Source organism: Bombina bombina, chromosome 3 (genome assembly GCF_027579735.1).
Source record: "Bombina bombina isolate aBomBom1 chromosome 3, aBomBom1.pri, whole genome shotgun sequence".
Classification (NCBI taxonomy): domain Eukaryota; kingdom Metazoa; phylum Chordata; class Amphibia; order Anura; family Bombinatoridae; genus Bombina; species Bombina bombina.
This window is the reverse complement of record NC_069501.1, coordinates 311,907,665-311,935,164: the sequence shown is the minus strand read 5'-3', so window position 1 is coordinate 311,935,164 and position 27,500 is coordinate 311,907,665. Positions and strand designations below refer to the sequence as shown.

The following is a 27,500-nucleotide window of genomic DNA, read 5'->3' as shown; positions in this document are numbered from 1 at the left end:
CTCTCACTATCATATGAAATTGTATATATGTATATATATATATATGTATATATATATATATATATATATATATATATATATATATATATATATATATATATATAGTTTCTATTTGAATAAAGTACTGAACCTACCAAATTGAGTAAAATATTTGCATATGTTTGTTCCATTATGCAGGAAAAATACAAAGGAATGTAGACATTAGTTCAGTTAATAAACCTGGATAAAGATAAAAAAGATTAAAAAAAAATTACCACAAAAATGTGTCTGGAAGGGAGGCTGTGGTGGTGCTTTATCAAGAGGAAACTTGTGATGAATTAATGCTGCCAGAGCAACAATCTGGAAAACAAAATAAAAGCATGTAGGAAATGTAAGGAAAGACTAACATTTCAATGATGTTTATGTGCTAAGAAAAAAGCACATAAACATGTATATGTGTGTGTATGTATGTATGTATGCATGCATGCATGCATGTATGCATATATATATATATATATATATATATATATATATATATATATATATTTAGTGGGAACAATAGAACAATATATACATTCACACACACACACATATAAACACACATGTGCTATATTAAGGTGAAGAATTAAAAAAAAAATTACCTCATTTTGATGAGTCTTTGCATTCTGCACAGTCTTCATGCTGAGTGATAAGACAACGACCGGAGGAGGAGCAAGATCCTTTACAACATTCACAAGGTTAGGATTTGCAACTACGGTTTCAACTTTGCACCAGCTAATAGGCTGAGTGCTGAGCTCTAGGAGAAAGAAGAAAGAAAGAGAGGTAAAAACACCATGAGATGGTGAATGGATTGGTCAACCTCTTTTTCTAAACCACAATGAAAAAAGTAAATTTATGCTTACCTGATAAATTAATTTCTTCTATGGTACGACGAGTCCACCGATTCATCCTTTACTTGTGGGATATTATCCTCCTGCTAACAGGAAGTGGCAAAGAGCACCACAGCAGAGCTGTCTATATAGCTCCTTCCTTAGCTCCACCCCCCAGTCATTCGACCGAAGGTACAGGAAGAAAAAGGAGAATCTACAAGGTGCAGAGGTGACTGAAGTTTAAAATCAAAAAATATAATCTGTCTTAAAATGACAGGGCGGGCCATGGACTCGTCGTACCATAGAAGAAATTAATTTATCAGGTAAGCATAAATTTACTTTTCTTCTATAAGGTACGACGAGTCCACGGATTCATCCTTTACTTGTGGGATACAATACCAAAGCTACAGGACACGGATGAATGGGAGGGACAAGACAGATGGTTAAACAGAAGGCACCACTGCTTGAAGAACCTTTCTCCCAAAAATAGCCTCAGAAGAAGCAAAAGTATCAAATTTGGAAAATTTGGAAAAGGTATGAAGCGAAGACCAAGTCGCGGCCTTACAAATCTGTTTTTTTAAAAGCCCATGTGGAAGCCACCGCTCTAGTAGAGTGAGCTGTAATTCTTTCCGGAGGCTGCTGTCCAGCAGTCTCGTATGCCAAACGGATTATGCTTTTCAGCCAAAAAGAAAGAGAGGTAGTCGTAGCTTTTTGACCTTTACGTTTTCCAGAATAGACAACAAACAAAGAAGATGTTTGACGGAAATCTTTGGTTGCTTGCAAGTAAAACTTCAAAGCACGAACTATGTCCAAGTTGTGCAACAGACGCTCCTTCTTAGAGGAAGGATTAGGACACAGGGAAGGAACAACAATTTCCTGATTGATATTCCTATTAGTAACAACCTTAGGAAGGAATCCAGGTTTGGTACGCAAAACCACCTTATCAGCATGGAAAACAAGATAAGGAGAGTCGCATTGCAATGCAGATAGTTCAGAAACTCCTCGAGCCGAAGAGATAGCAACTAAAAGCAGAACTTTATAAGGTAGAAGCTTAATATCTATGGAATGCAAAGGGTTCAAATGGAACCCCTTGGAGAACTAAGAACTAAATTCAAACTCCATGGCGGAGCAACAGGTTTAAACACAGGCTTAATTCTAACCTGCCAGACGCTTGTGCAGTAGAATTGATAAAGCAGATCTGTCCCTTTAAGGAACTAGCCGATAGCCCCTTCTCCAATCCTTCTTGGAGAAAGGACAAAATCCTAATCTTACTCCATGAGTAGCCTTTGGATTCGCACCAATAAAGATATTTACGCCAAATCTTATGATAAATTTTTCTAGTGACAGGCTTTCGAGCCTGAATCAAGGTATCTATGACTGACTCAGAGAAACCCCGCTTGGATAAAATCAAGCGTTCAATCTCCAAGCAGTCAGCCGCAGAGAAACTAGATTTGGATGCTGGAACAGACCTTGAATCAGAAGGTCCTGTCTCAGTGGCAGAGTCCATGGTGGAAGAGATGACATGTCCACCAGGTCTGCATACCAAGTCCTGCGTGGCCACGCAGGTGCTATCAAAATCACCAAAGCTCTCTCCTGTTTGATTCTGGCAATCAAACGAGGAAGGAGAGGAAATGGTGAAAACATGTAAGCCAGGTTGAACGACCAGGGTACTGCTAGAGCATCTATCAGTACTGCCTGAGGATCCCTTGACCTGGACCCGTAACAAGGAAGTTTGGCATTCTGACGAGACGCCATCAGATCCAATTCTGGTGTGCCCCATTGCTGAATAAATTGTGCAAACACCTCCGGATGTAGTTCCCACTCCCCTGGATGAAAAGTCTGACGACTTAGAAAATCCGCTTCCCAGTTCTCCACTCCTGGGATATAGATTGCTGATAGATGGCAAGAGTGAGTCTCTGCCCATCAAATTATTTTGGTAACCTCTATCATCGCTAGAGAACTCTTTGTTCCCCCCTGATTGATATATGCTACAGTCGTGATATTGTCCGACTGGAATCTTATGAATCTGGCCGAAGCCAGCTGAGGCCACGCCTGAAGCGCGTTGAATATCGCTCTCAGTTCTAGAATATTTATCGGGAGGAGAGCCTCCTCCTGAGTCCACAAAGCCTGTGCTTTCAGGGAATTCCAGACTGCACCCCAGCCCAATAGGCTGGCGTCCGTCGTCACTATGACCCATGCTGGCCTGCGGAAACACATTCCCTGGGACAGATGATCCTGTGACAACCACCAAAGAAGAGTCTCTGGTCTCTTGATCCAGATATATCTGAGGAGATAAATCTGCATAATCCCCATTCCACTGTTTGAGCCTGCATAGTTGCAGTGGTCTGAGATTCAAGCGAGCAAAGGGAACTATGTCCATTGCCGCTACCATTAGTCCGATTACATCCATACACTGAGCCACTGACGGCCGAGGAATGGAATGAAGAGCTCGGCAGGTGGTTAAAATCTTTGATTTCCTGACCTCCGTCAGAAATTTTTTTATGTCCACCGAATCTATCAGAGTTTCCAGGAATGGAACTCTTGTGAGGGGGATAAGTGAACTCTTTTTTATGTTCACCTTCCACCCGTGAGATCTTAGAAAAGCCAACACGATGTCCGTGTGAGACTTGGCTAGTTGGTAAGTCGACGCCTGAATTTTACCTTTGTGAAAATTCTGGGAGCTGTGGCCAATCCGAAGGGAAGAGCCACAAACTGGTAATGCTTGTCCAGAAAGGCGAACCTGAGGAACTGGTGGTGATCTTTGTGGATAGGGATGTGTAGATACGCATCCTTTAAGTCCACGGTGGTCATATATTGACCCTCCTGGATCATTGGTAAAATAGTCAGAATGGTCTCCATCTTGAAGGATGGGACTCTGAGGAATTTGTTCAGGATCTTGAGATCTAAAATCGGTCTGAAAGTTCCCTCTTTTTTGGTAACCACAAATAGATTGGAGTAGAACCCCTGCCCCTGTTCTGTTTTCGGAACTGGGCAGATCACTCCTATGGTATATAGGTCTTCTACACAGCGTAAGAACGCCTCTCTTTTTGTCTGGTTCACAGACAATTGAGAAAGATGGAATCTCCCCCTTGGAGGAGAATCTTTGAAATCTAGAAGATACCCCTGGGTTACGATTTCTAAAGCCCAGGAGTCCTGAACGTCTCTTGCCTGAGCAAAGAGAGAAAGTCTGCCCCCTACTAGATCCGGTCCCGGATCGGGGGCTACCCCTTCATGCTGTCTTGGTGGCAGCAGCGGGCTTCTTGGCCTGTTTACCCTTGTTCCAAGTCTGGTTAGGTCTCCAGGCTGACTTGTATTGAGCAAAATTCCCCTCTTGCTTTGCAGCAGGGAAAGAGGTAGAGGGACCACCTTTGAAGTTTCGAAAGGAACGAAAATTATTTTGTTTGGTCCTCATCTTATTTGTCTTATCCTGAGGAAGGGCATGGCCTTTCCCTCCAGTGATGTCTGAAATGATCTCTTTCAGTTCAGGCCCGAATAGGGTCTTACCATTGAAAGGGATGGCTAAAAGCTTAGATTTTGATGACACATCAGCAGACCAGGACTTAAGCCATAACGCTCTACGCGCTAAAATGGCAAAACCTGAATTCTTTGCCGCTAATTTAGCCAGTTGAAAAGTGGCATCTGTAATGAAAGAATTAGCTAGCTTGAGAGCCCTAATTCTATCTAGAATATCATCTAATGGGGTCTCAACCTGAAGAGCCTCCCCCAGAGCCTCGAACCAAAAAGCAGCTGCAGTAGTTACAGGAACAATGCACGCTATAGGTTGCAGAAGAAAACCCTGATGAAAAAATATTTTCTTTAGGAGACCCTCTAATTTTTTTATCCATAGGATCTTTGAAAGCACAACTGTCCTCAATAGGTATAGTTGTACGCTTAGCCAGGGTAGAAATAGCTCCCTCCACCTTAGGGACCGTCTAACACGAGTCCCGCATGGTGTCTGATATGGGAAACATTTTCTTAAAAGTAGGAGGGGGAGCGAACGGAATACCTGGTCTATCCCACTCCTTAGTAACAATGTCCGAAATCCTCTTAGGGACCGGAAAAACATCAGTGTAGGCAGGAACTTCTAGAAATCTGTCCATTTTACACAATTTCTCTGGAACTACAATAGGGTCACAATCATCCAGTCGCTAAAACCTCCCTGAGCAATAAGCGGAGGTGTTCTAGTTTCAATTTAAAAGCCGTCATATCTGAGTCTGTCTGAGGGAACATCTTTCCTGAATCAGAAATCTCTCCCTCAGACAGCAAATCCCTCATCCCTACCTCAGAACATTGTGAGTGTACATCGGATATGGCTAATAAAGCATAAGAGGGCTCAGCATTTGTTCTCACACCAGACCTACTGCGCTTCCCCTGCAACCCAGGCAGCTTAGATAAAACCTCTGTGAGGGTAGTATTTATAACTGCGGCCATATCTTGCAGGGTGAAAGAATTAGACGCACTAGAAGTACTTGGCGTCGCTTGTGCGGGCGTTAATGGTTGTGACACTTGGGGAGAATTAGATGGCATAACCGGATTCCCTTCTGACTGAGAATCATCCTGTGACATACTTTTAGTAGCTAAAATATGTTCTTTGCAATTTATTGACTTTTAGTGCATGAGGGACACATTCTAAGTGGGGGTTCCACAATGGCTTCTAAACATATTGAACAATGACTTTCTTCAATGTCAGACATGTTGAAAAGGCTAGTAATGACTACAAACAAGCATGAAAACACTTTATTTAGTGAAAAAAATAATCTTAAAAAAACGGTACTGCGTCTTTAAGAGAAAAAAAGCATACACGTTCTGCAAAACTGCTTTAAAATGCACCAAATTTTTCAAATTTTTGCATGCAGACTCAATGTGTGTAGTTAACTTTGCCCCACAAGGAAATTTAACATTTAACCCTTTAATTTGCAAACCGGATTGAAATGAGGCCTAAATTCGGAAAAAAACACCCCCAGCACCTTGCCACAGCCCTGCTGTGGAGCCTACCTGCCCTCAGGGATTGTAAATATGGGGTTAAAGCTTCGATGTGGCCCAAAACATTCACAAGGGCCCTCAGGAGTTGGAGCTTGCTGTTTGCCGAGTGAAAACAACTGCGCATCTGAGGCGCAAAAATAGGCCCCGCCCATCTCACTCGATGTCTCTACAGCCTCAAAGAACCGCACCAGAGTGGTTTTAAACTAGCCATGTGGGTTCTGAGACCCAAAAAAGAAGCCAAGTGTACCCTCAATAATGTTGCCCAAAAACGTTATTGCCCACAAAACGTTAGCACTCCCAGTTCATAAAACAGTTGCCCACAAACAGTCAAAACTCATTGTCAACCATTTTTTAATTAGCCCCTTATGCAAGCTTAGTAATGCCTGTCTATAGCTCTTAGGATTACTGCTTACCCTTACCCTCATGGGGATACTGTCAGCCTTTCTGAAATACACAGTCTCTCCAGAAAAAATGACTGAACATACCTCACTGCTATATAGCATGAAAGCGTTCCTCACACTGAAGTTTCCTGTACTCCTCAGCCTCTGTGGGAACTGCACTGGATCTTAGTTACAAATGCTAAGAACATCATCCTCCAGGCAGAAGTCTTCATCCATCTGCTGCCTGAGAGTATATAGTACACACCGGTACCATTTAAAACAAACTCTTGCTTGAAGAAATTAAAAACTAATATTTTATCACCTCTTTCACTTTACCCTTCCTAGTACTTAGAGTAGGCAAAGAGAATGACTGGGGGGTGGAGCTAAGGGAGGAGCTATATAGACAGCTCTGCTGTGGTGCTCTTTGCCACTTCATGTTAGCAGGAGGATAATATCCCACAAGTAAAGGATGAATCCGTGGACTCGTCGTACCTTATAGAAGAAAACCCCACCAGATTGATACATGATTATCAATGCACGAGATGTAAAGCATTTTAGTGTTTGAGCTTATTGCAAGATCAAATTCTTGTTTAAAAAGTATAATAAAAAAGGGAGACTCATTTGCATCCCATTCTGCAATTGAAACAGATTTTCAATGGGAAAAATGTGCAGATCTGTTTGTGCATTAACAAACCCCGATACAGAAATCTTTTCACTTTTGCAATAAATTTATTTATTTTTTTAATTAAAAAATTTTCTGCAGGTCATTTTGAAATGAAATGACAATTTAAATTACTTTTCAGATGAGTTTTTAAAATGACGTCAATAAATTAGTTTTCTTTACTATCGGTCTAATATTGCATAATTATAAGGTAAACGGCTAATAAACAAAGGGTGCATTCCTCATAAGAATGTGTTATGTTTAAGAGGCACAGTTTTGCAAACTCGGAAAGGCTAGGGGGTGTGGTTGAAAAAGTCCCTGAGAGACAGTCATCAATCAATGCACTACCAATTTGTAGCTCTTTGCCGCATTTGAAACAACTCTTCACTCCAGCTGCACAATGTTAAGGGAAACTTGTACAGTGCAGTCAGAGCACAGCGCTATCTAAAGTGAATAGACTGATGTGGAGCAGCGCCGCAAAGAAAATGCGCTAACAGTTCCTGCATGTGTCTCTTTCCTTCTGCAGACATGCAGCAGTTTCAGAGATTACATTTAAGATCACAGCATGTTTCTGCCTTCGGGTTAACATATAAAATAAAACATAAAAGGAACATGAAACAAAATATTTTTCTTTAAGGATTCAGATAGAGCATACCATTTTAAAATAATTTTCCAATTTACTTCTATCAATTTTGCATCATTCTGTTGGTATCCTTTATTGAAGGAGCAGTATGGGGAGCTAGCAGAACACATATCTAAAGAGGCATATATGTGCAGCCACCAATCAGCAGCTAGCTACTAGCTCCTAAGCAAACCTATGTATTTTTTTAATAAAGGATACAAAAAGAACAAAGCAATTTAGATAAAAGTAAATTGGAAAGTTGTTTAAAACTATATGCTTTATTTGAATAACGAAAGAACATATTTGGGTTTCACGTCTTTAACAACAGTAAAATGCTCAATTAAAAGGGATAGTAAACCCCAACATTTTCTTTTACGATTCAAATACAACATACAATTTAAACAACTTTCCAATTTATTTCTATTAAATTTTCTCCATTCTCTTGTTATCCATTGCTGAATGGACAGCATTGCACTACTGACAGGAAGCTGAAAAACATAATTTATGCTTACCTGATAAATTTATTTCTCTTGTAGTGTATCCAGTCCGTGGATCATCCACCACTTGTGGGAAATTCTCCTTCCCAACAGGAAGTTGCAAGAGGATCACCCACAGCAGAGCTGCTATATAGCTCCTCCCCTCACTGCCATATCCAGTCATTCAACCGAAACAAGCCGAGAAAGGAGAAACCATAAGGTGCAGTGGTGACTGTAGTTTAATTAAAATTTAGAACTGCCTGAAAAGGACAGGGCAGGCCGCGGACTGGATACACTACAAGAGAAATAAATTTATCAGGTAAGCATAAATTATGTTTTCTCTTGTTAAGTGTATCCAGTCCACGGATCATCCACCACTTGTGGGATACAAATACCAAAGCTAAAGTACACGGATGATGGGAGGGACAAGGCAGGAACTTAAACGGAAGGAACCACTGCCTGTAGAACCTTTCTCCCAAAAACAGCCTCCGAAGAAGCAAAAGTATCAAATTTGTAAAATTTGGAAAAAGTATGAAGGGAAGACCAAGTTGCAGCCTTGCAAATCTGTTCAACAGAGGCCTCATTTTTAAAGGCCCAGGTGGAAGCCACAGCTCTAGTAGAATTAGCTGTAATCCTTTCAGGAGGCTGCTGTCCAGCAGTCTCATAGGCTAAACGGATTATACTCCGAAGCCAAAAAGAAAGAGAGGTTGCCGAGGCCTTCTGACCTCTCCTCTGTCCAGAGTAAACAACAAACAGGTTAGATGTTTGGCGAAAATCTTTAGTAGCCTGTAAGTAAAACTTCAAGGCACGGACTACGTCTAGATTATGCAAAAGACGTTCCTTCTTTGAAGAAGGATTAGGACATAATGATGGAACAACAATCTCTTGATTGATATTCTTGTTAGAAACCACCTTAGGTAAAAACCCAGGTTTTGTACGCAGAACAACTTTATCTGAATAAAAGATCAGATAAGGAGAATCACAATGTAAGGCAGATAACTCCGAGACTCTTCGAGCCGAGGAAATAGCCATCAGAAAAACATAATTTATGTAAGAACTTACCTGATAAATTCATTTCTTTCATATTAACAAGAGTCCATGAGCTAGTGACGTATGGGATATACATTCCTACCAGGAGGGGCAAAGTTTCCCAAACCTTAAAATGCCTATAAATACACCCCTCACCACACCCACAAATCAGTTTAACGAATAGCCAAGAAGTGGGGTGATAAGAAAAAGTGCGAAGCATATAAAATAAGGAATTGGAATAATTGTGCTTTATACAAAAAAATCATAACCACCACAAAAAAGGGTGGGCCTCATGGACTCTTGTTAATATGAAAGAAATGAATTTATCAGGTAAGTTCTTACATAAATTATGTTTTCTTTCATGTAATTAACAAGAGTCCATGAGCTAGTGACGTATGGGATAATGACTACCCAAGATGTGGATCTTTCCACACAAGAGTCACTAGAGAGGGAGGGATAAAATAAAGACAGCCAATTCCTGCTGAAAATAATCCACACCCAAAATAAAGTTTAACAAAAAACATAAGCAGAAGATTCAAACTGAAACCGCTGCCTGAAGAACTTTTCTACCAAAAACTGCTTCAGAAGAAGAAAATACATCAAAATGGTAGAATTTAGTAAAAGTATGCAAAGAAGACCAAGTTGCTGCTTTGCAGATCTGGTCAACCGAAGCTTCATTCCTAAACGCCCAGGAAGTAGATACTGACCTAGTAGAATGAGCTGTAATTCTTTGAGGCGGAGTTTTACCCGACTCAACATAGGCAAGATGAATTAAAGATTTCAACCAAGATGCCAAAGAAATGGCAGAAGCTTTCTGGCCTTTCCTAGAACCGGAAAAGATAACAAATAGACTAGAAGTCTTACGGAAAGATTTCGTAGCTTCAACATAATATTTCAAAGCTCTAACAACATCCAAAGAATGCAATGATTTCTCCTTAGAATTCTTAGGATTAGGACATAATGAAGGAACCACAATTTCTCTACTAATGTTGTTGGAATTCACAACTTTAGGTAAAAAATTCAAAAGAAGTTCGCAACACCGCCTTATCCTGATGAAAAATCAGAAAAGGAGACTCACATGAAAGAGCAGATAATTCAGAAACTCTTCTAGCAGAAGAGATAGCCAAAAGGAACAAAACTTTCCAAGAAAGTAATTTAATGTCCAATGAATGCATAGGTTCAAACGGAGGAGCTTGAAGAGCTCCCAGAACCAAATTCAAACTCCAAGGAGGAGAAATTGACTTAATGACAGGTTTTATACGAACCAAAGCTTGTACAAAACAATGAATATCAGGAAGAATAGCAATCTTTCTGTGAAAAAGAACAGAAAGAGCAGAGATTTGTCCTTTCAAAGAACTTGCGGACAAACCCTTATCCAAACCATCCTGAAGAAATTGTAAAATTCTCGGTATTCTAAAAGAATGCCAAGAAAAATGATGAGAAAGACACCAAGAAATATAAGTCTTCCAGACTCTATAATATATCTCTCGAGATACAGATTTACGAGCCTGTAACATAGTATTAATCACGGAGTCAGAGAAACCTCTATGACCAAGAATCAAGCGTTCAATCTCCATACCTTTAAATTTAAGGATTTCAGATCCGGATGGAAAAAAGGACCTTGTGACAGAAGGTCTGGTCTTAACGGAAGAGTCCATGGCTGGCAAGATGCCATCCAGACAAGATCCGCATACCAAAACCTGTGAGGCCATGCCGGAGCTATTAGCAGAACAAACGAGCATTCCCTCAGAATCTTGGAGATTACTCTTGGAAGAAGAACTAGAGGCGGAAAGATATAGGCAGGATGATACTTCCAAGGAAGTGATAATGCATCCACTGCCTCCGCCTGAGGATCCCGGGATCTGGACAGATACCTGGGAAGTTTCTTGTTTAGATGAGAGGCCATCAGATCTATCTCTGGGAGCCCCCACAATTGAACAATCTGAAGAAATACCTCTGGGTGAAGAGACCATTCGCCCGGATGCAACGTTTGGCGACTGAGATAATCCGCTTCCCAATTGTCTACACCTGGGATATGAACCGCAGAGATTAGACAGGAGCTGGATTCCGCCCAAACCAAAATTCGAGATACTTCTTTCATAGCCAGAGGACTGTGAGTCCCTCCTTGATGATTGATGTATGCCACAGTTGTGACATTGTCTGTCTGAAAACAACTGAACGATTCTCTCTTCAGAAGAGGCCAAAACTGAAGAGCTCTGAAAATTGCACGGAGTTCCAAAATATTGATCGGTAATCTCACCTCCTGAGATTCCCAAACTCCTTGTGCCGTCAGAGATCCCCACACAGCTCCCCAACCTGTGAGACTTGCATCTGTTGAAATTACAGTCCAGGTCGGAAGAACAAAAGAAGCCCCCTGAATTAAACGATGGTGATCTGTCCACCACGTTAGAGAGTGTCGAACAATCGGTTTTAAAGATATTAATTGAGATATCTTCGTGTAATCCCTGCACCATTGGTTCAGCATACAGAGCTGAAGAGGTCGCATGTGAAAACGAGCAAAGGGGATCGCGTCCGATGCAGCAGTCATAAGACCTAGAATTTCCATGCATAAGGCTACCGAAGGGAATGATTGTGACTGAAGGTTTCGACAAGCTGTAATCAATTTTAGACGTCTCTTGTCTGTTAAAGACAGAGTCATGGACACTGAATCTATCTGGAAACCCAGAAAGGTTACCCTTGTTTGAGGAATCAAAGAACTTTTTAGTAAATTGATCCTCCAACCATGATCTTGAAGAAACAACACAAGTCGATTCGTATGAGACTCTGCTAAATGTAAAGACGGAGCAAGTACCAAGATATCGTCCAAATAAGGAAATACCACAATACCCTGTTCTCTGATTACAGACAGAAGGGCACCGAGAATCTTTGTGAAAATTCTTGGAGCTGTAGCAAGGCCAAACGGTAGAGCCACAAATTGGTAATGCTTGTCTAGAAAAGAGAATCTCAGGAACTGATAATGATCTGGATGAATCGGAATATGCAGATATGCATCCTGTAAATCTATTGTGGACATATAATTCCCTTGCTGAACAAAAGGCAATATAGTCCTTACAGTTACCATCTTGAACGTTGGTATCCTTACATAGCGATTCAAAAATTTTAGATCCAGAACTGGTCTGAAGGAATTCTCCTTCTTTGGTACAATGAAGAGATTTGAATAAAACCCCATCCCCTGTTCCGGAACTGGAACTGGCATAATTACTCCAGCCAACTCTAGATCTGAAACACAATTCAGAAATGCTTGAGCTTTCACTGGATTTACTGGGACATGGGAAAGAAAAAATCTCTTTGCAGGAGGTCTCATCTTGAAACCAATTCTGTACCCTTCTGAAACAATGTTCTGAATCCAAAGATTGTGAACAGAATTGATCCAAATTTCTTTGAAAAAACGTAACCTGCCCCCTACCAGCGGAACTGGAATGAGGGCCGTACCTTCATGTGAACTTAGAAGCAGGCTTTGCCTTTCTAGCAGGCTTGGATTTATTCCAGACTGGAGATGGTTTCCAAACTGAAACTGCTCCTGAGGACGAAGGATCAGGCTTTTGTTCTTTGTTGAAACGAAAGGATCGAAAACGATTGTTAGCCCTGTTTTTACCTTTAGACTTTTTATCCTGTGGTAAAAAAGTTCCTTTCCCACCAGTAACAGTTGAAATAATAGAATCCAACTGAGAACCAAATAATTTGTTTCCCTGGAAAGAAATGGAAAGTAGAGTTGATTTAGAAGCCATATCAGCATTCCAAGTCTTAAGCCATAAAGCTCTTCTGGCTAAGATAGCCAGAGACATAAATCTAACATCAACTCTAATAATATCAAAAATGGCATCACAGATGAAATTATTAGCATGCTGGAGAAGAATAATAATATCATGAGAATCACGATTTGTTACTTGTTGCGCTAGAGTTTCCAACCAAAAAGTTGAAGCTGCAGCAACATCAGCCAATGATATAGCAGGTCTAAGAAGATTACCTGAACATAGATAAGCTTTTCTTAGAAAAGATTCAATTTTTCTATCTAAAGGATCCTTAAACGAGGTACCATCTGATGTAGGAATGGTAGTACGTTTAGCAAGGGTAGAAATAGCCCCATCAACTTTAGGGATTTTGTCCCAAAATTCTAACCTGTCAGGCGGAACAGGATATAATTGCTTAAAACGTTTAGAAGGAGTAAATGAATTACCCAATCTATCCCATTCCTTAGCAATTACTGCAGAAATAGCATTAGGAACAGGAAAGACTTCTGGAATAACCGCAGGAGCTTTAAAAACCTTATCTAAACGTATAGAATTAGTATCAAGAGGACTAGAATCCTCTATTTCTAAAGCAATTAGTACTTCTTTAAGTAAAGAGCGAATAAATTCCATCTTAAATAAATATGAAGATTTATCAGCATCAATCTCTGAGACAGAATCCTCTGAACCAGAAGAGTCCAAAGAATCAGAATGATGGTGTTCATTTAAAAATTCATCTGTAGAAAGAGAAGATTTAAAAGACTTTTTACGTTTACTAGAAGGAGAAATAACAGACAAAGCCTTCTTTATGGATTCAGAAACAAAATCTCTTATGTTATCAGGAACATTCTGCACCTTAGATGTTGAGGGAACTGCAACAGGCAATGGTACATCACTAAAGGAAATATTATCTGCATTAACAAGTTTGTCATGACATTTAATACAAACAACAGCTGGAGGAATAGCTACCAAAAGTTTACAGCAGATACACTTAGCTTTGGTAGATCCAGCAGGCAGAGGTTTTCCTGTAGTATCTTCTGGCTCAGATGCAACGTGAGACATCTTGCAATATGTAAGAGAAAAAACAACATATAAAGCAAAATAGATCAAATTCCTTATAAGACAGTTTCAGGAATGGGAAAAAAATGCCAAACATCAAGCTTCTAGCAACCAGAAGCAAATGAAAAATGAGACTGAAATAATGTGGAGACAAAAGCGACGCCCATATTTTTTGGCGCCAAAAAAGACGCCCACATTATTTGGCGCCTAAATGCTTTTTGCGCCAAAAATGACGCAACATCCGGAACGCCGACATTTTTGGCGCAAAATAACGTCAAAAAATGACGCAACTTCCGGCGACACGTATGACGCCGGAAACGGAAATGAATTTTTGCGCCAAAAAAGTCCGCGCCAAAAATGACGCAATAAAATGAAGCATTTTCAGCCCCCGCGAGCCTAACAGCCCACAGGGAAAAAGTCAAATTTTTGAGGTAAGAAAAAATATGATAATTAAAGCATAATCCCAAATATGAAACTGACTGTCTGGAAATAAGGAAAGTTGAACATTCTGAGTCAAGGCAAATAAATGTTTGAATACATATATTTAGAACTTTATAAATAAAGTGCCCAACCATAGCTTAGAGTGTCACAGAAAATAAGACTTACTTACCCCAGGACACTCATCTACATGTTTGTAGAAAGCCAAACCAGTACTGAAACGAGAATCAGTAGAGGAAATGGTAAATATAAGAGTATATCGTCGATCTGAAAAGGGAGGTAAGAGATGAATCTCTACGACCGATAACAGAGAACCTTATGAAATAGACCCCGTAGAAGGAGATCACTGCATTCAATAGGCAATACTCTCCTCACATCCCTCTGACATTCACTGCACGCTGAGAGGAAAACCGGGCTCCAACTTGCTGCGGAGCGCATATCAACGTAGAATCTAGCACAAACTTACTTCACCACCTCCCTTGGAGGCAAAGTTTGTAAAAACTGATTTGTGGGTGTGGTGAGGGGTGTATTTATAGGCATTTTAAGGTTTGGGAAACTTTGCCCCTCCTGGTAGGAATGTATATCCCATACGTCACTAGCTCATGGACTCTTGTTAATTACATGAAAGAAAAGAACTTTCCATGAAAGAAGTTTGATATCAATAGAATGAAGGGGTTCAAACGGAACCCCTTGAAGAACTTTAAGAACCAAGTGTAAGCTCCATGGAGGAGCAACAGGTTTAAACACAGGCTTAATTCTAACTAAAGCCCGACAAAATGCCTGAACGTCTGGACCTTCTGCCAGACGCTTGTGTAAAAGAATAGACAGAGCAGAAATCTGTCCCTTTAAAGAACTAGCTGATAATCCTTTGTCCAAACCCTCTTGGAGAAAGGACAATATCCTAGGAATCCTAACCCTACTCCATGAGTAATTCTTGGATTCACACCAATAAAGATATTTACGCCATATCTTGTGGTAAATTTTCCTGGTGACAGGCTTTCATGCCTGTATTAAGGTATCAATTACTGACTCTGAAAAGCCACGCTTTGATAGGATCAAGCGTTCAATCTCCATGCAGTCAGTCTCAGAGAAAGTAGATTCGGATGATTGAAAGGACCTTGTATTAGAAGGTCTTGTCTCAGAGGCAGAGTCCACGGTGGAAAGGATGACATGTCCACTAGGTCTGCATACCAGGTGCTGCGTGGCCACGCAGGCGCTATCAATATCACTGATGCTCTTTCCTGTTTCATTTTGGCAATCAGACGAGGGAGCAGAGGAAACGGTGGAAACACATAAGCCAGGTTGAAGAACCAAGGCGCTGCTAGAGCATCTATCAGTGCCGCTTCTGGGTCCCTGGACCTGTATCCGTAACAAGGAAGCTTTGCGTTCTGGCGAGACGCCATGAGATCCAATTCTGGTTTGCCCCAACGGAGAACCAATTGAGCAAACACCTCCGGATGGAGTTCCCATTCCCCCGGATGAAAAGTCTGACGACTTAGAAAATCCGCCTCCCAGTTCTCTACACCTGGGATATGGATCGCTGACAGGTGGCAAGAGTGAGTCTCTGCCCAGCGAATTATCTTGGAGACTTCTGACATCGCTAGGGAACTCCTGGTTCCCCCTTGATGGTTGATGTAAGCCACAGTCGTGATGTTGTCCGACTGAAATCTGATGAACCCCAGTGTTGCTAGCTGAGGCCAAGCCAGAAGAGCATTGAATATTGCTCTTAACTCCAGAATATTTATTGGGAGGAGTTTCTCCTCCTGAGTCCATGAACCCTGAGCCTTCAGGGAGTTCCAGACTGCACCCCAACCTAGAAGGCTGGCATCTGTTGTTACAATTGTCCAATCTGGTCTGCGAAAGGTCATACCCTTGGACAGATGGGCCCGAGATAACCACCAGAGAAGAGAATCTCTGGTTTCCTGATCCAGATTTAGTAGAGGGGACAAATCTGTGTAATCCCCATTCCACTGACTGAGCATGCATAATTGCAGCGGTCCGAGATACAGGCGCGCGAATGGCACTATGTCCATCGACGCTACCATTAAGCCGATTACTTCCATGCACTGAGCCACCGTGGGGCGCGGAATGGAGTGAACACAGCAAGCATTTAGAAGTTTTGATAACCTGGACTCCGTCAGGTAAATTTTCATTTCTACAGAATCTATTAGAGTCCCTAGGAAGGAAACCCTCGTGAGAGGAGATAGAGAACTCTTTTCTTCGTTCACTTTCCACCCATGCGACCTCAGGAATGCCAGAACTATCTCTGTATGAGATTTGGCAATTTAAAAGCTTGACGCCTGTATCAGGATATCGTCCAGGTAAGGAGCCACCGCTATGCCTCACGGTCTTAGAACCGCCAGAAGTGAGCCCAGAACCTTTGTAAAAATTCTTGGGGCTGTAGCCAACCCGAATGGAAGAGCTACAAATTGGTAATGCCTGTCTAGAAAGGCAAACCTCAGGAACTGATGATGATTCTTGTGAATTGGAATGTGAAGGTAGGCATCCTTTAAGTCCACTGTGGTCATGTACTGACCCTCTTGGATCATGGGTAAAATGGTTCGAATAGTTTCCATCTTGAATGACGGAACTTTGAGGAATTTGTTTAGGATCTTTAAATCCAAAATTGGTCTGAAGGTTCCCTCTTTTTTGGGAACCACAAACAGATTTGAATAAAACCCCTGTCCTTATTCCGTCCGCGGAACTGGATGGATCACTCCCATTACAAGGAGATCTTGTACGCAGCTTAGGAATGCCTCTTTCTTTATCTGGTTTGCAGATAATCTTGAAGGGTGAAATCTCCCTTGTGGAGGAGAAGCTTTGAAGTCCAGAAGATATCCCTGAGATATGATCTCCAACGCCCAGGGATCCTGAACATCTCTTGTCCACGCCTGGGCGAAGAGAGAGAGTCTGCCCCCTACTAGATCTGTTGTCGGATAGGGTCCGCTCCTTCATGCTGTCTTAGAGGCAGCAGCAGACTTTCTGGCCTGCTTGCCCTTGTTCCAGGACTGGTTAGGTTTCCAGGCCTGCTTGGATTGAGCAAAAGTTCCCTCTTGTTTTGAAGCAGAGGAAGTTGATGCTGCACCTGCCTTGAAATTTCGAAAGGCACGAAAATTAGACTGTTTGGCCTTTGATTTGGCCCTGTCCTGAGGAAGGGTATGACCCTTACCTCCAGTAATGTCAGCAATAATTTCTTTCAAACCAGGCCCGAATAAGGTCTGCCCCTGGAAAGGAATGTTGAGTAATTTAGACTTTGAAGTCACATCAGCTGACCAGGATTTGAGCCATAGCGCCCTACGCGCCTGGATGGCGAATCCGGAATTCTTAGCCGTTAGTTTAGTCAAATGAACAATGGCATCAGAAACAAATGAGTTAGCTAGCTTAAGAGTTCTAAGCCTGTCAACAATTTCAGTCAATGGAGCTGTATGGATGGCCTCTTCCAGGGCCTCAAACCAGAATGCCGCCGCAGCAGTGACAGGCGCAATGCATGCAAGGGGCTGTAAAATAAAACCTTGTTGAATAAACATTTTCTTAAGGTAACCCTCTAATTTTTTATCCATTGGATCTGAAAAAGCACAACTGTCCTCAACCGGGATAGTGGTACGCTTTGCTAAAGTAGAAACTGCTCCCTCCACCTTAGGGACAGTCTGCCATAAGTCCCGTGTAGTGGCATCTATTGGAAACATTTTTCTAAATATAGGAGGTGGGGAAAAGGGCACACCGGGCCTATCCCACTCCTTACTAATAATTTCTGTAAGCCTTTTAGGTATTGGAAAAAACATCAGTACTCACCAGCACTGCATAGTATTTATCCAGCCTACACAATTTCTCTGGCACTGCAATTGTGTCACAGTCATTCAGAGCAGCTAATACCTCCCCAAGCAATACACGGAGGTTCTCAAGCTTAAATTTAAAATTAGAAATCTGTGAATTAGGTCTCCCCTATTCAGAGATGTCACCCACAGACTGAAGCTCTCCGTCCTCAGGTTCTGCATATTGTGACGCAGTATCAGACATGGCTCTTACAGCATCTACGCGCTCTGTATCTCGTCTAATCCCAGAGCTATCGCGCTTGCCTCTCAATTCAGGCAATCTGGATAATACCTCTGACAGGGTATTATTCATGATTGCAGCCATGTCCTGCAAAGTAATCGCTATGGGCGTCCCTGATGTACTTGGCGCCATATTAGCGTGCGTCCCTTGAGCGGGAGGAGAAGGGTCCGACACGTGGGGAGAGTTAGTCGGCATAACTTCCCCCTCGACAGACCCCTCTGGTGACAATTCTTTTATAGATAAAGACTGATCTTTACTGTTTAAGGTGAAATCAATACATTTAGTACACATTCTCCTATGGGGCTCCACCATGGCTTTTAAACATAATGAACAAGTATCCTCTGTTTCAGACATGTTTGTACAGACTAGCAATGAGACTAGCAAGCTTGGAAAACACTTTAAAGCAAGTTAACAAGCAATATAAAAAACGTTACTGTGTCTTTAAGAGAAACAAATTGACAAAATTTGAAATAACAGTGAAAAAAGGCAATTACACTAACAAACTTTTTACAGTGTATTTAACAAGTCAGCAGAGCATTGCACCCACTTGCAAATGGATGATTAACCCCTTAATAACAAAAACAGAATAATAAATGACAAAAACGTTTTTTAAACACAGTCACAACAACTGCCACAGTCTACTGTGATTGTTACCCTCCTCAAACACGACTTTGAAGCCTTTTGAGCCCTTCAGAGATGTCCTGTATCATGCAGAGGGAAGCTGAATGTCTCTGTCAGTATTTTTATCTGCACAGAAAAGCACTAAAATAGGCCCTTCCCACTCATACTGCAACAGTGGAAAGCCTGTTTCTAGGCAAAAATCAAACCAGCCATGTGGAAAAAAAATAGGCCCCAATAAGTTTTGTCACCAAACATATATAAAAACGATTAACATGCCAGCAAACGTTTTATATTACACTTTTATAAGAGTATGTATCTCTGTTAATAAGCCTGATACCAGTCGCTATCACTGCATTTAAGGCTTAACTTACATTAATCCGGTATCGGCAGCATTTTTCTAGCAAATTCCATCCCTAAAAATATATTAACTGCACATACCTTATTGCAGGAAAACCTGCACGCCATTCCCTCTCTGAAGTTACCTCACTCCTTAGAAAATGTGAGAACAGCCATGGATCTTAGTTACTTCTGCTAAGATCATAGAAAATGCAGGCAGATTCTTCTTCTAAATACTGCCTGAGATAAACAGTACACTCCGGTACCATTTAAAAATAAACTTTTGATTGAAGTTAAAAAACTAACTATAATACACCACTCTCCTCTTACTACGTCCATCTATGTTGAGAGTTGCAAGAGAATGACTGGATATGGCAGTTAGGGGAGGAGCTATATAGCAGCTCTGCTGTGGGTGATCCTCTTGCAACTTCCTGTTGGGAAGGAGAATATCCCACAAGTGGTGGATGATCCGTGGACTGGATACACTTAACAAGAGAAATATCTATTTAGCCAATCACAAGAGACAAATGTGTGCAGTCACCAATTAGCAGAGGCTCCCACTAGTGTATGATATGTGCATATTCATTTTTTTAACAAGGGATACTAAAAGAACGAAGCACGTTTGAAAATTTAAGTGAATTTAAAAATGTCTAAAAAACAGAATTTATGCTTACCTGATAAATTACTTTCTCTTGCGGTGTATCCAGTCCACGGATTCATCCTTACTTGTTGGATATTCTCCTTCCCTACAGGAAGTGGCAAAGAGAGCACACAGCAGAGCTGTCCATATAGCTCTCCCCTAGCTCCACCCCCCAGTCATTCGACCAAAGGTTAAGAAGCCAAAGGAGAACCCATAGGGTGCAGTGGTGACTGTAGTTTAAACAAAAAAAATTTTACCCGACTTAATTGCCAGGGCGGGCCATGGACTGGATACACCGCAAGAGAAAGTAATTTATCAGGTAAGCATAAATTCTGTTTTCTCTTGCAAGGTGTATCCAGTCCACGGATTCATCCTTACTTGTGGGATACCAATACCAAAGCTTTAGGACACGGATGAAGGGAGGGAACAAGACAGGTACCTTAAACGGAAGGCACCACTGCTTGCAAAACCTCTCTCCCAAAAATAGCCTCCGAAGAAGCAAAAGTATCGAATTTATAAAATTTGGCAAAAGTATGCAGTTTAGACCAAGTCGCTGCCTTACAAATCTGTTCAACAGAAGAGCCTCATTTTTGAAAGCCCATGTGGAAGCCACTGCTCTGGTAGAATGAGCAGTAATTTTTTCAGGAGGCTGCTGGCCAGCAGTCTCATAGGCCAAACGGATCATGCTTTTCAGCCAAAAGGAAAGAGAGGTAGCAGTCGCTTTCTGACCTCTTCTCTTACCAGAATAGATAACAAACAAGGAAGATGTTTGTCTGAAATCCTTAGTTGCTTGTAAATAGAACTTTAAAGCATTAACTACATCAAGATTGTGTAAAAGACGTTCCTTCTTCGAAGATGGATTAGGACACAGAGAAGGAACAACTATTTCCTGGTTAATATTCTTGTTAGAAACAACTTTAGGAAGAAAACCAGGTTTGGTACGCAAAACTACCTTATCTGCGTGGAACACCAGATAAGGTGAATCATACTGTAAGGCAGATAATTCTGAGACTCTTCGAGCAGAAGAGATAGCTACCAAAAACAAAACTTTCCAAGATAACAACTTAATATCTATGGAATGTAAAGGTTCAAACGGAACCCCTTGAAGAACTGAAAGAACTAGATTTAGACTCCATGGCGGAGCCACAGGTTTATAGACAGGCTTGATTCTGACTAAAGCCTGTGCAAACGCTTGAACGTCCGGTACCTCTGACAGACGCTTGTGCAAAAGGATAGACAGAGCAGATATCTGTCCCTTTAAAGAACTAGCTGACAATCCTTTCTCCAAACCATCTTGGAGAAAAGACAATATCCTGGGAATCCTAATCTTACTCCATGAGTAACCCTTGGATTCACACCAACAAAGATATTTCCACCATATCTCAAGGTAGACTTTCCTGGTGACAGGCTTTATAGCCTGGATCAGAGTATCTATAACTGACTCAGAAAAACCACGCTTTGAAAGAATTAAGCGTTCAATCTCCAAGCAGTCAGACGTAGAGAAACTAGCCTAGGAAGGGAACCCTTGTGAGTGGGAACAGGGAACTCTTTTTGATGTTCACCTTCCACCCGTGAGACCTTAGAAAGGCCAATACAATTCTAACACCACATTCACTTTACCCTCCCTGAGAGAGAACCTAGTGCGTTAACGCGGCAAAGAGAATGACTGGGGGGTGGAGCTATATGGACAGCTCTGCTGTGTGCTCTCTTTGCCACTTCCTGTAGTGAAGGAGAATATCCCACAAGTAAGGATGAATCAGTGGACTGGATACACCTTGCAAGAGAACTGACATGCTCTATCTGAATCATGCACGTTTAATTTTGGCTTTCCTATCCCTTTAAGCTCAACTGAGTTAGTAATATGCTGCTCAAAGAAGCTAAACTGTGTTAGCTGACAATTAAGTTTGTGTTATACTTGAAAAGAGCTCATATGCACACACACACTTTTTTTTTTTCTGTTCCTTATACAATTACACTCAGATACATCAAACAGGGTGCTTGGTGAAGGCAGTATATAGCCACAATCCATTTTCCACTGAAGGACATCAGACTCACTGGGTTTTAGAATAAAAAAGTGTTTAATATTTAAGTCTAAATGATTAAGCCATGATTTTTCGGAATCCTCCTGACTCCTCTATCAAATAGACTAGTTTTAAGGTCCATGTAAATGGGCCAAAATGTGTCCAACTCTCTCCCCCCTCCCTAATTTACCCACCTCTCCCCTCCAAGAACCTTTCCCTATCCTCTGATCCCCCCCATCCACTCGGATCCCCTCTTCCTCAACCCCCCTCCCTGCCGCTCTCTTTTTTTCCTGCAGCACAGCGGTCCCATATGATCCCGCCCCCTCCCTTTATCTCTATCCCTCTGTCCCCATCTATCTCTCCCCAAAAATTGATAATTGGAGTAAATTAGAAATGTGTTTATAATTGCATGCTCTATTTGAATCATGAAAGTTTAATTTTGACTCTAGTGTCCCTATAAATACAACTGGAACAAAAAAAAAAGTGATACACAATGCTGCGGAACCTGTTGGCGCTCTACAAATACCTGATGATAATAATAATAATAATAATAATAATAATATCCGCGTAAACAACTATGCATCCCAGGCTACTGCGGCAGTCTGTCTCTTAAAAGGAGACAGGCTTAATTGATGAGTGCCCATTTACATTTTCATTGCAAAAATATTCCTATTATGCCCCTAATCATTATGTATTCTATATCTTAGCTTACCAGTACAATTTGTATATATGTTTAATCATAAAATCATGGTAAATTCTAATTCCTTTGTATATTATTTATTTACTTCTGTCCCGTGAAAGAGAGCAAAATCTGATTACACTTTTTTGTGCTAGAAGCACTTTTGTGTCTGCCATGAAAACGTAATTGTGAGGCATATTGTATACTTCTGTGTGTTAGTTGCCATTAAAACATAAATCAATGAATATTTTCAGCAATTTGCTTCTTTGGAGACAACAGAAAAAATCTATTGAAGTATTTTTCTTTGATTACTCATCCATGCTCTCATTGTCTCCTGTTTTAAGGCAGAACATTTGGCCATAAGTACAAAAAATAAAACTAGCAAATAAAGGACCTTCATTTGTTTGTTTATTTTTTAAAAAAGCAAAGATATTCTCCCAAAGTACCCTGTTTTAATTAGTATAAGAGTTATAAAAAATAGTTGAGTGGAGCGCTAGACTCAACCCACTTCGCCAACCTCTGATACTACCTCCTTCCTAGGTAGTTTGAAATCAAAGAATCTGAATATGTGGAGTGTAGGTGGCGCTAAAAGTACACTAAGTATACCTAGCTATGGGTTAATAAACTAACGTTAAAAATAGCACAGCAGAATATATATCTTAGGAAAGTTCCATATAAATTTTCGTGTAAACTATCTGGTTAAATAAATAGAGGTACATGCAACTGAATTTGAATTATGTACAAATTTATTCTTAGTTGAAATAGTGTAAAAAATCGTATAAAAAAACCATCAAAAATTCTCTCATACAAATGGCCCACACTCTTCACTCGCAACAGCTTCCAAGTCTAAATTGCTACCACAAAAAACAATAACAATACTAGAACAATTTAATGCTAAAATGAAGTTAAAACATTGTGGTGATAAATACAGTGAAAAGACAGTCGTCTACGATCAATGTGCACAATTAAATATTTTAAGCCTTTGATTATAGTATGACTTTCTGGCTGGGGTTCTATTTCCTTTACAAGCCTCTGCTCGTTAAGCACTTTCTCTTATTACGGCCACAATCGAACAAACAAAGGCCTGTCTCCAATGGGCTATGGCAACCCGTTGTTCAAATAGTTCTTGTTATAAGCCCTGTCACAGAGGAGAATCCTGCTTTCACCTTTGCAAAAGGGAGAGTTCCACAGTTTGAAGTCTGCAGTCTTATGCAAATGGGGGCGGATTCCCCAGTATCAGATCAGCAGTCTTTTGAGGGTTCCAACAATAACAAACACCAGAGTCTATTTTAGTTAAAAAATCCCACAGACAATCTTAGTCCGGTTAGAATGTTACTTTAGCGGGGAGTTATTGACAATACAGATACTCTCAACGATACTCTTTCTACGCGTTTCACCCCTAAGGTGTGGGGCTTTTTCTTGAAAAAGCCCCACACCTTAGGGGTGAAACGCATAGAAAGGTGAAAGACAAACAAGGAGGATATACAGCAATAACCCACTCTGCGTACGGAGTACTTAAAGAGCAGAGTATTGTTGAGAGGCTGTGGTATAAAGGTAACTTAGATAAGACTTGCGCAAGTGAAGAAAGTTACATTCAGGGACTAGGAGGTCCGCAACTTATCCTAAACTACAAATCCATACAGGAGCTGACATACCCAGACAAGGAGCAGCAGGTGAGAGTATCTGTATAGCCCATTGGAGACAGGCCTTTGTTTGTTCGATTGTGGCCGTAATAAGAGAAAGTGCTTAACGAGCAGAGGCTTGTAAAGGAAATAGAACCCCAGCCAGAAAGTCATACTATAATCAAAGGCTTAAAATATTTAATTGTGCACATTGATCTTAGACGATAAATTTTCACTGTATTTATCACCACAATGTTTTAACTTCATTTTAGCATTAAATTGTTCTAGTATTGTTATTGTTTTTTGTGGTAGCAATTTAGACTTGGAAGCTGTTGCGAGTGAAGAGTGTGGGCCATTTGTATGAGAGAATTTTTGATGGTTTTTTATACGATTTTTTACACTATTTCAACTAAGAATAAATTTGTACATAATTCAAAATCAGTTGCATGTACCTCTATTTATTTAACCAGATAGTTTACACGAAAATTTATATGGAACTTTCCTAAGATATATATTCTGCTGAGCTATTTTTAACGTTAGTTTATTAACCCATAGCTAGGTATACTTAGTGTACTTTTAGCGCCACCTACACTCCACATATTCAGATTCTTTAATTAGTATAAGCAAAGATATTTAGTTTTAAAGCACTTTTTTTTTCTTAAATAAAAAAAACCCTACATCTTTTAAAAAATATGTAAATCATTCTCACTCTACATTTTATTACGTACATTTGTAGTTGGTGTTTAGAGGAAAAAAATAATCAAATGTAAACAATGCTATTAAAATATAATTCACACTTTTCCTTTTTAATTTTCTTAAAGTGATGGTTAACCTTCCCCTTTATAAAAACAGATCTGTAATGTTAGTGATATTTTAGATGGAGTTTAATTTAAGAGTTATAATGAAGATACGCTATAACTAACTTTTTAATATAGATATGAAATTCAAATTCCCCTGCTGCTCTCCAATCAGCTCTCTCCCCTTGGGCGATTTTTGATGAAGCTATAGCTCTCATAGAAAAATTCAGGCCGTTCGTTTACAGAAAAACTTACTTATTAAGTGGGTGGCAGAGATCAGGATACATACATACATCCCTTAAAGACATTTTAAAAAGGCCTTTTTTTTTTCTTGAGCATTGTTTCTCTCTTTATTTAGTATTCTGGATGTAAAGTACACATCTACATTGCAAAATAATGCTTAAAAAAGAGCCCCCAAAGGGGGGGGGGGGTCCGTACAGCATCCATAAGAGGATGCAATCTTGAGAGCTCTGGAAGAATATCTACCTATCCGTCGATTTTGGATCCCTAAGACAACATCCACACAAAACAAGATATAACTTTTCCTCAAGATACAGGGAATATTTTGAAACCGCTCTTGTTGTTTATATGACCCCGGAGCTACAATTCGGACATTCAAGGCCTAAAGCGGTGGCTTATTAATAGGCAGCGTTCCTAGTGTTTTTGTACCTCACTGGAAAAATCTCTACTTCTCGGCTGACACTTTAACTCAACATTGAATACGAAACACCATCTCACAAGAATTTGTGATTTAGTAGATATGGGTGATCAAGATATACTACAATGACTAGACACCCATTACATGAAGCTGGAAAAGCTGTTACAAAACCTATACGAAGCTTGGGAGCTATTTGCAATAACCACTGCAACAGGCGGCAGCCATCACATGGCTGTGGGGATCCGACCGAACAAGCACTAACCCTTTATACTTGAACAACTCATGGACTCCTTACACAATAAAGCTCACACCTTTAGAGTCGAGAAAAATACAGCAACGGCAGATTTGAAGTCACAGGTTGTGCCGAAGGGCCCTGGTACGGCTAAAATAAAATCAAGTACTTCGACACCGCTAGGAATAAACATCACCACCTCTTCTGATAACAGTGAGTTGTACTCAATATTGCCTAGCAAGCTGAAAAGACCTGATCAAGAGAGGATCATACTAAAACCAAATCAGAAACCCCGTACCAACCAACTAGTACCACCACGTGTAGTGACTAAGAAAACCACATACGAGACGGAGGCTGACAAGACGGGCCATGCTTCAGAAGCTACGCTCAAGCTGAACTTTCCTAACCGTTTACCATGTGGGTCTAACACTATAGAGCTAATCCATACTGTGGACCTGACATCACTGCAGGACTTGCAGAGGGAATGTGTTTGTATAGGGAGTCGTGCTAATACTCATGGAGCACCATCAGTTAACGCCATTATGAGACACCTCATTTTATTGAATTGCTTCTTTCTGCACCTACAAAGATGCCTCTTCGAGACTGCTGAACATGGACTGTTACCGCTTCTTACATACCAGCATAAATAGCAGGAGCAAAGAACAGCCAGGTTATAAGATTGTTTCACTAGTTATGAATATTACAGTTTAATCTGCTTATTATAATAGTAAACCAGACCGAATATATATTGCTTGTTTAATGTTGTTTTACAGTTCTAGAAGAGAAAACTGCAATGTAATACTCCACATATTCTCATTGAATTATTGTGAGAAATGAATAGAATTTGGAGCTTAATTTACTAATGCAAGTATTGCAAATATTGTTCATTCAGTACTCTAAACCATATTAAAGTGAATCTACGCCATGGAACAGGAACACAGCCCTTCAAGTGTGACAGATAGTAGCCTCGCTTCTGACACAGACTTGAGTGAATAAAGGTAGGCAGCGAAACTCGTCAACGCTGATTACCAAGGAGCTGTTAATAGGAGTTGAGATGGTTTGGCAGGAAAACTCTCCCTGCATCACCGGACTCTAACTTTCATCCATGCTCTCACTGAGAGGCTGACAGGATTATTTAAAACTCCAGTCCCAAAGGGAAGAGTACTACCCTCCATAAGAGACTATCTCAAACTTCTGACACTTCTCTGCCAACCTCCTGTGACGAAAGGCAAAGAATAACTGGGGGATGAGGGAAGTGGGGGAGGTATTTAAGCCTTTGGCTGGGGTGTCTTTGCCTCCTCCTGGTGGCCAGGTTCTGTATTTCCCAAAAGAAATGAATGTGGCTGTGGACTCTTCCCGTTTAAGAAGAAAACTAGTTCAAGATGCTCAGAAATGTTAATGAGTTCAAAGATGATTTTGATTTTACAATTAGTACATAAGTACTGAAACTAGTGTTTGTAAATACTTGTCAACCATCAGCCCTAGGATTAGATCACAAATGAAAATTCTTTATCAAGAAATTAAAATAGTTATTCAGTCTAAAAATGTTAGATACTATGCATTACCGTCTCTCACAAATACAAACTAAACATCTGC

The 27,500-nt window shown here is 40.6% G+C and overlaps 1 protein-coding gene across 1 annotated transcript in view; it reads right to left on the bottom strand.

The window, feature by feature from the left end:
• POLA1 (DNA polymerase alpha 1, catalytic subunit) overlaps positions 1-27,500 on the bottom strand; it is a 1,417,985-nt gene that overhangs the window by 1,250,749 nt on the left and 139,736 nt on the right. Inside the window, exons 14-15 of the mRNA XM_053705268.1 lie at positions 621-775; positions 255-339 (exon numbers count right to left, since the gene is read on the bottom strand). Of these exons, the coding sequence (XP_053561243.1) occupies positions 255-339; positions 621-775 (240 nt within the window). The remainder of the gene's footprint in view (positions 1-254; positions 340-620; positions 776-27,500) is intronic.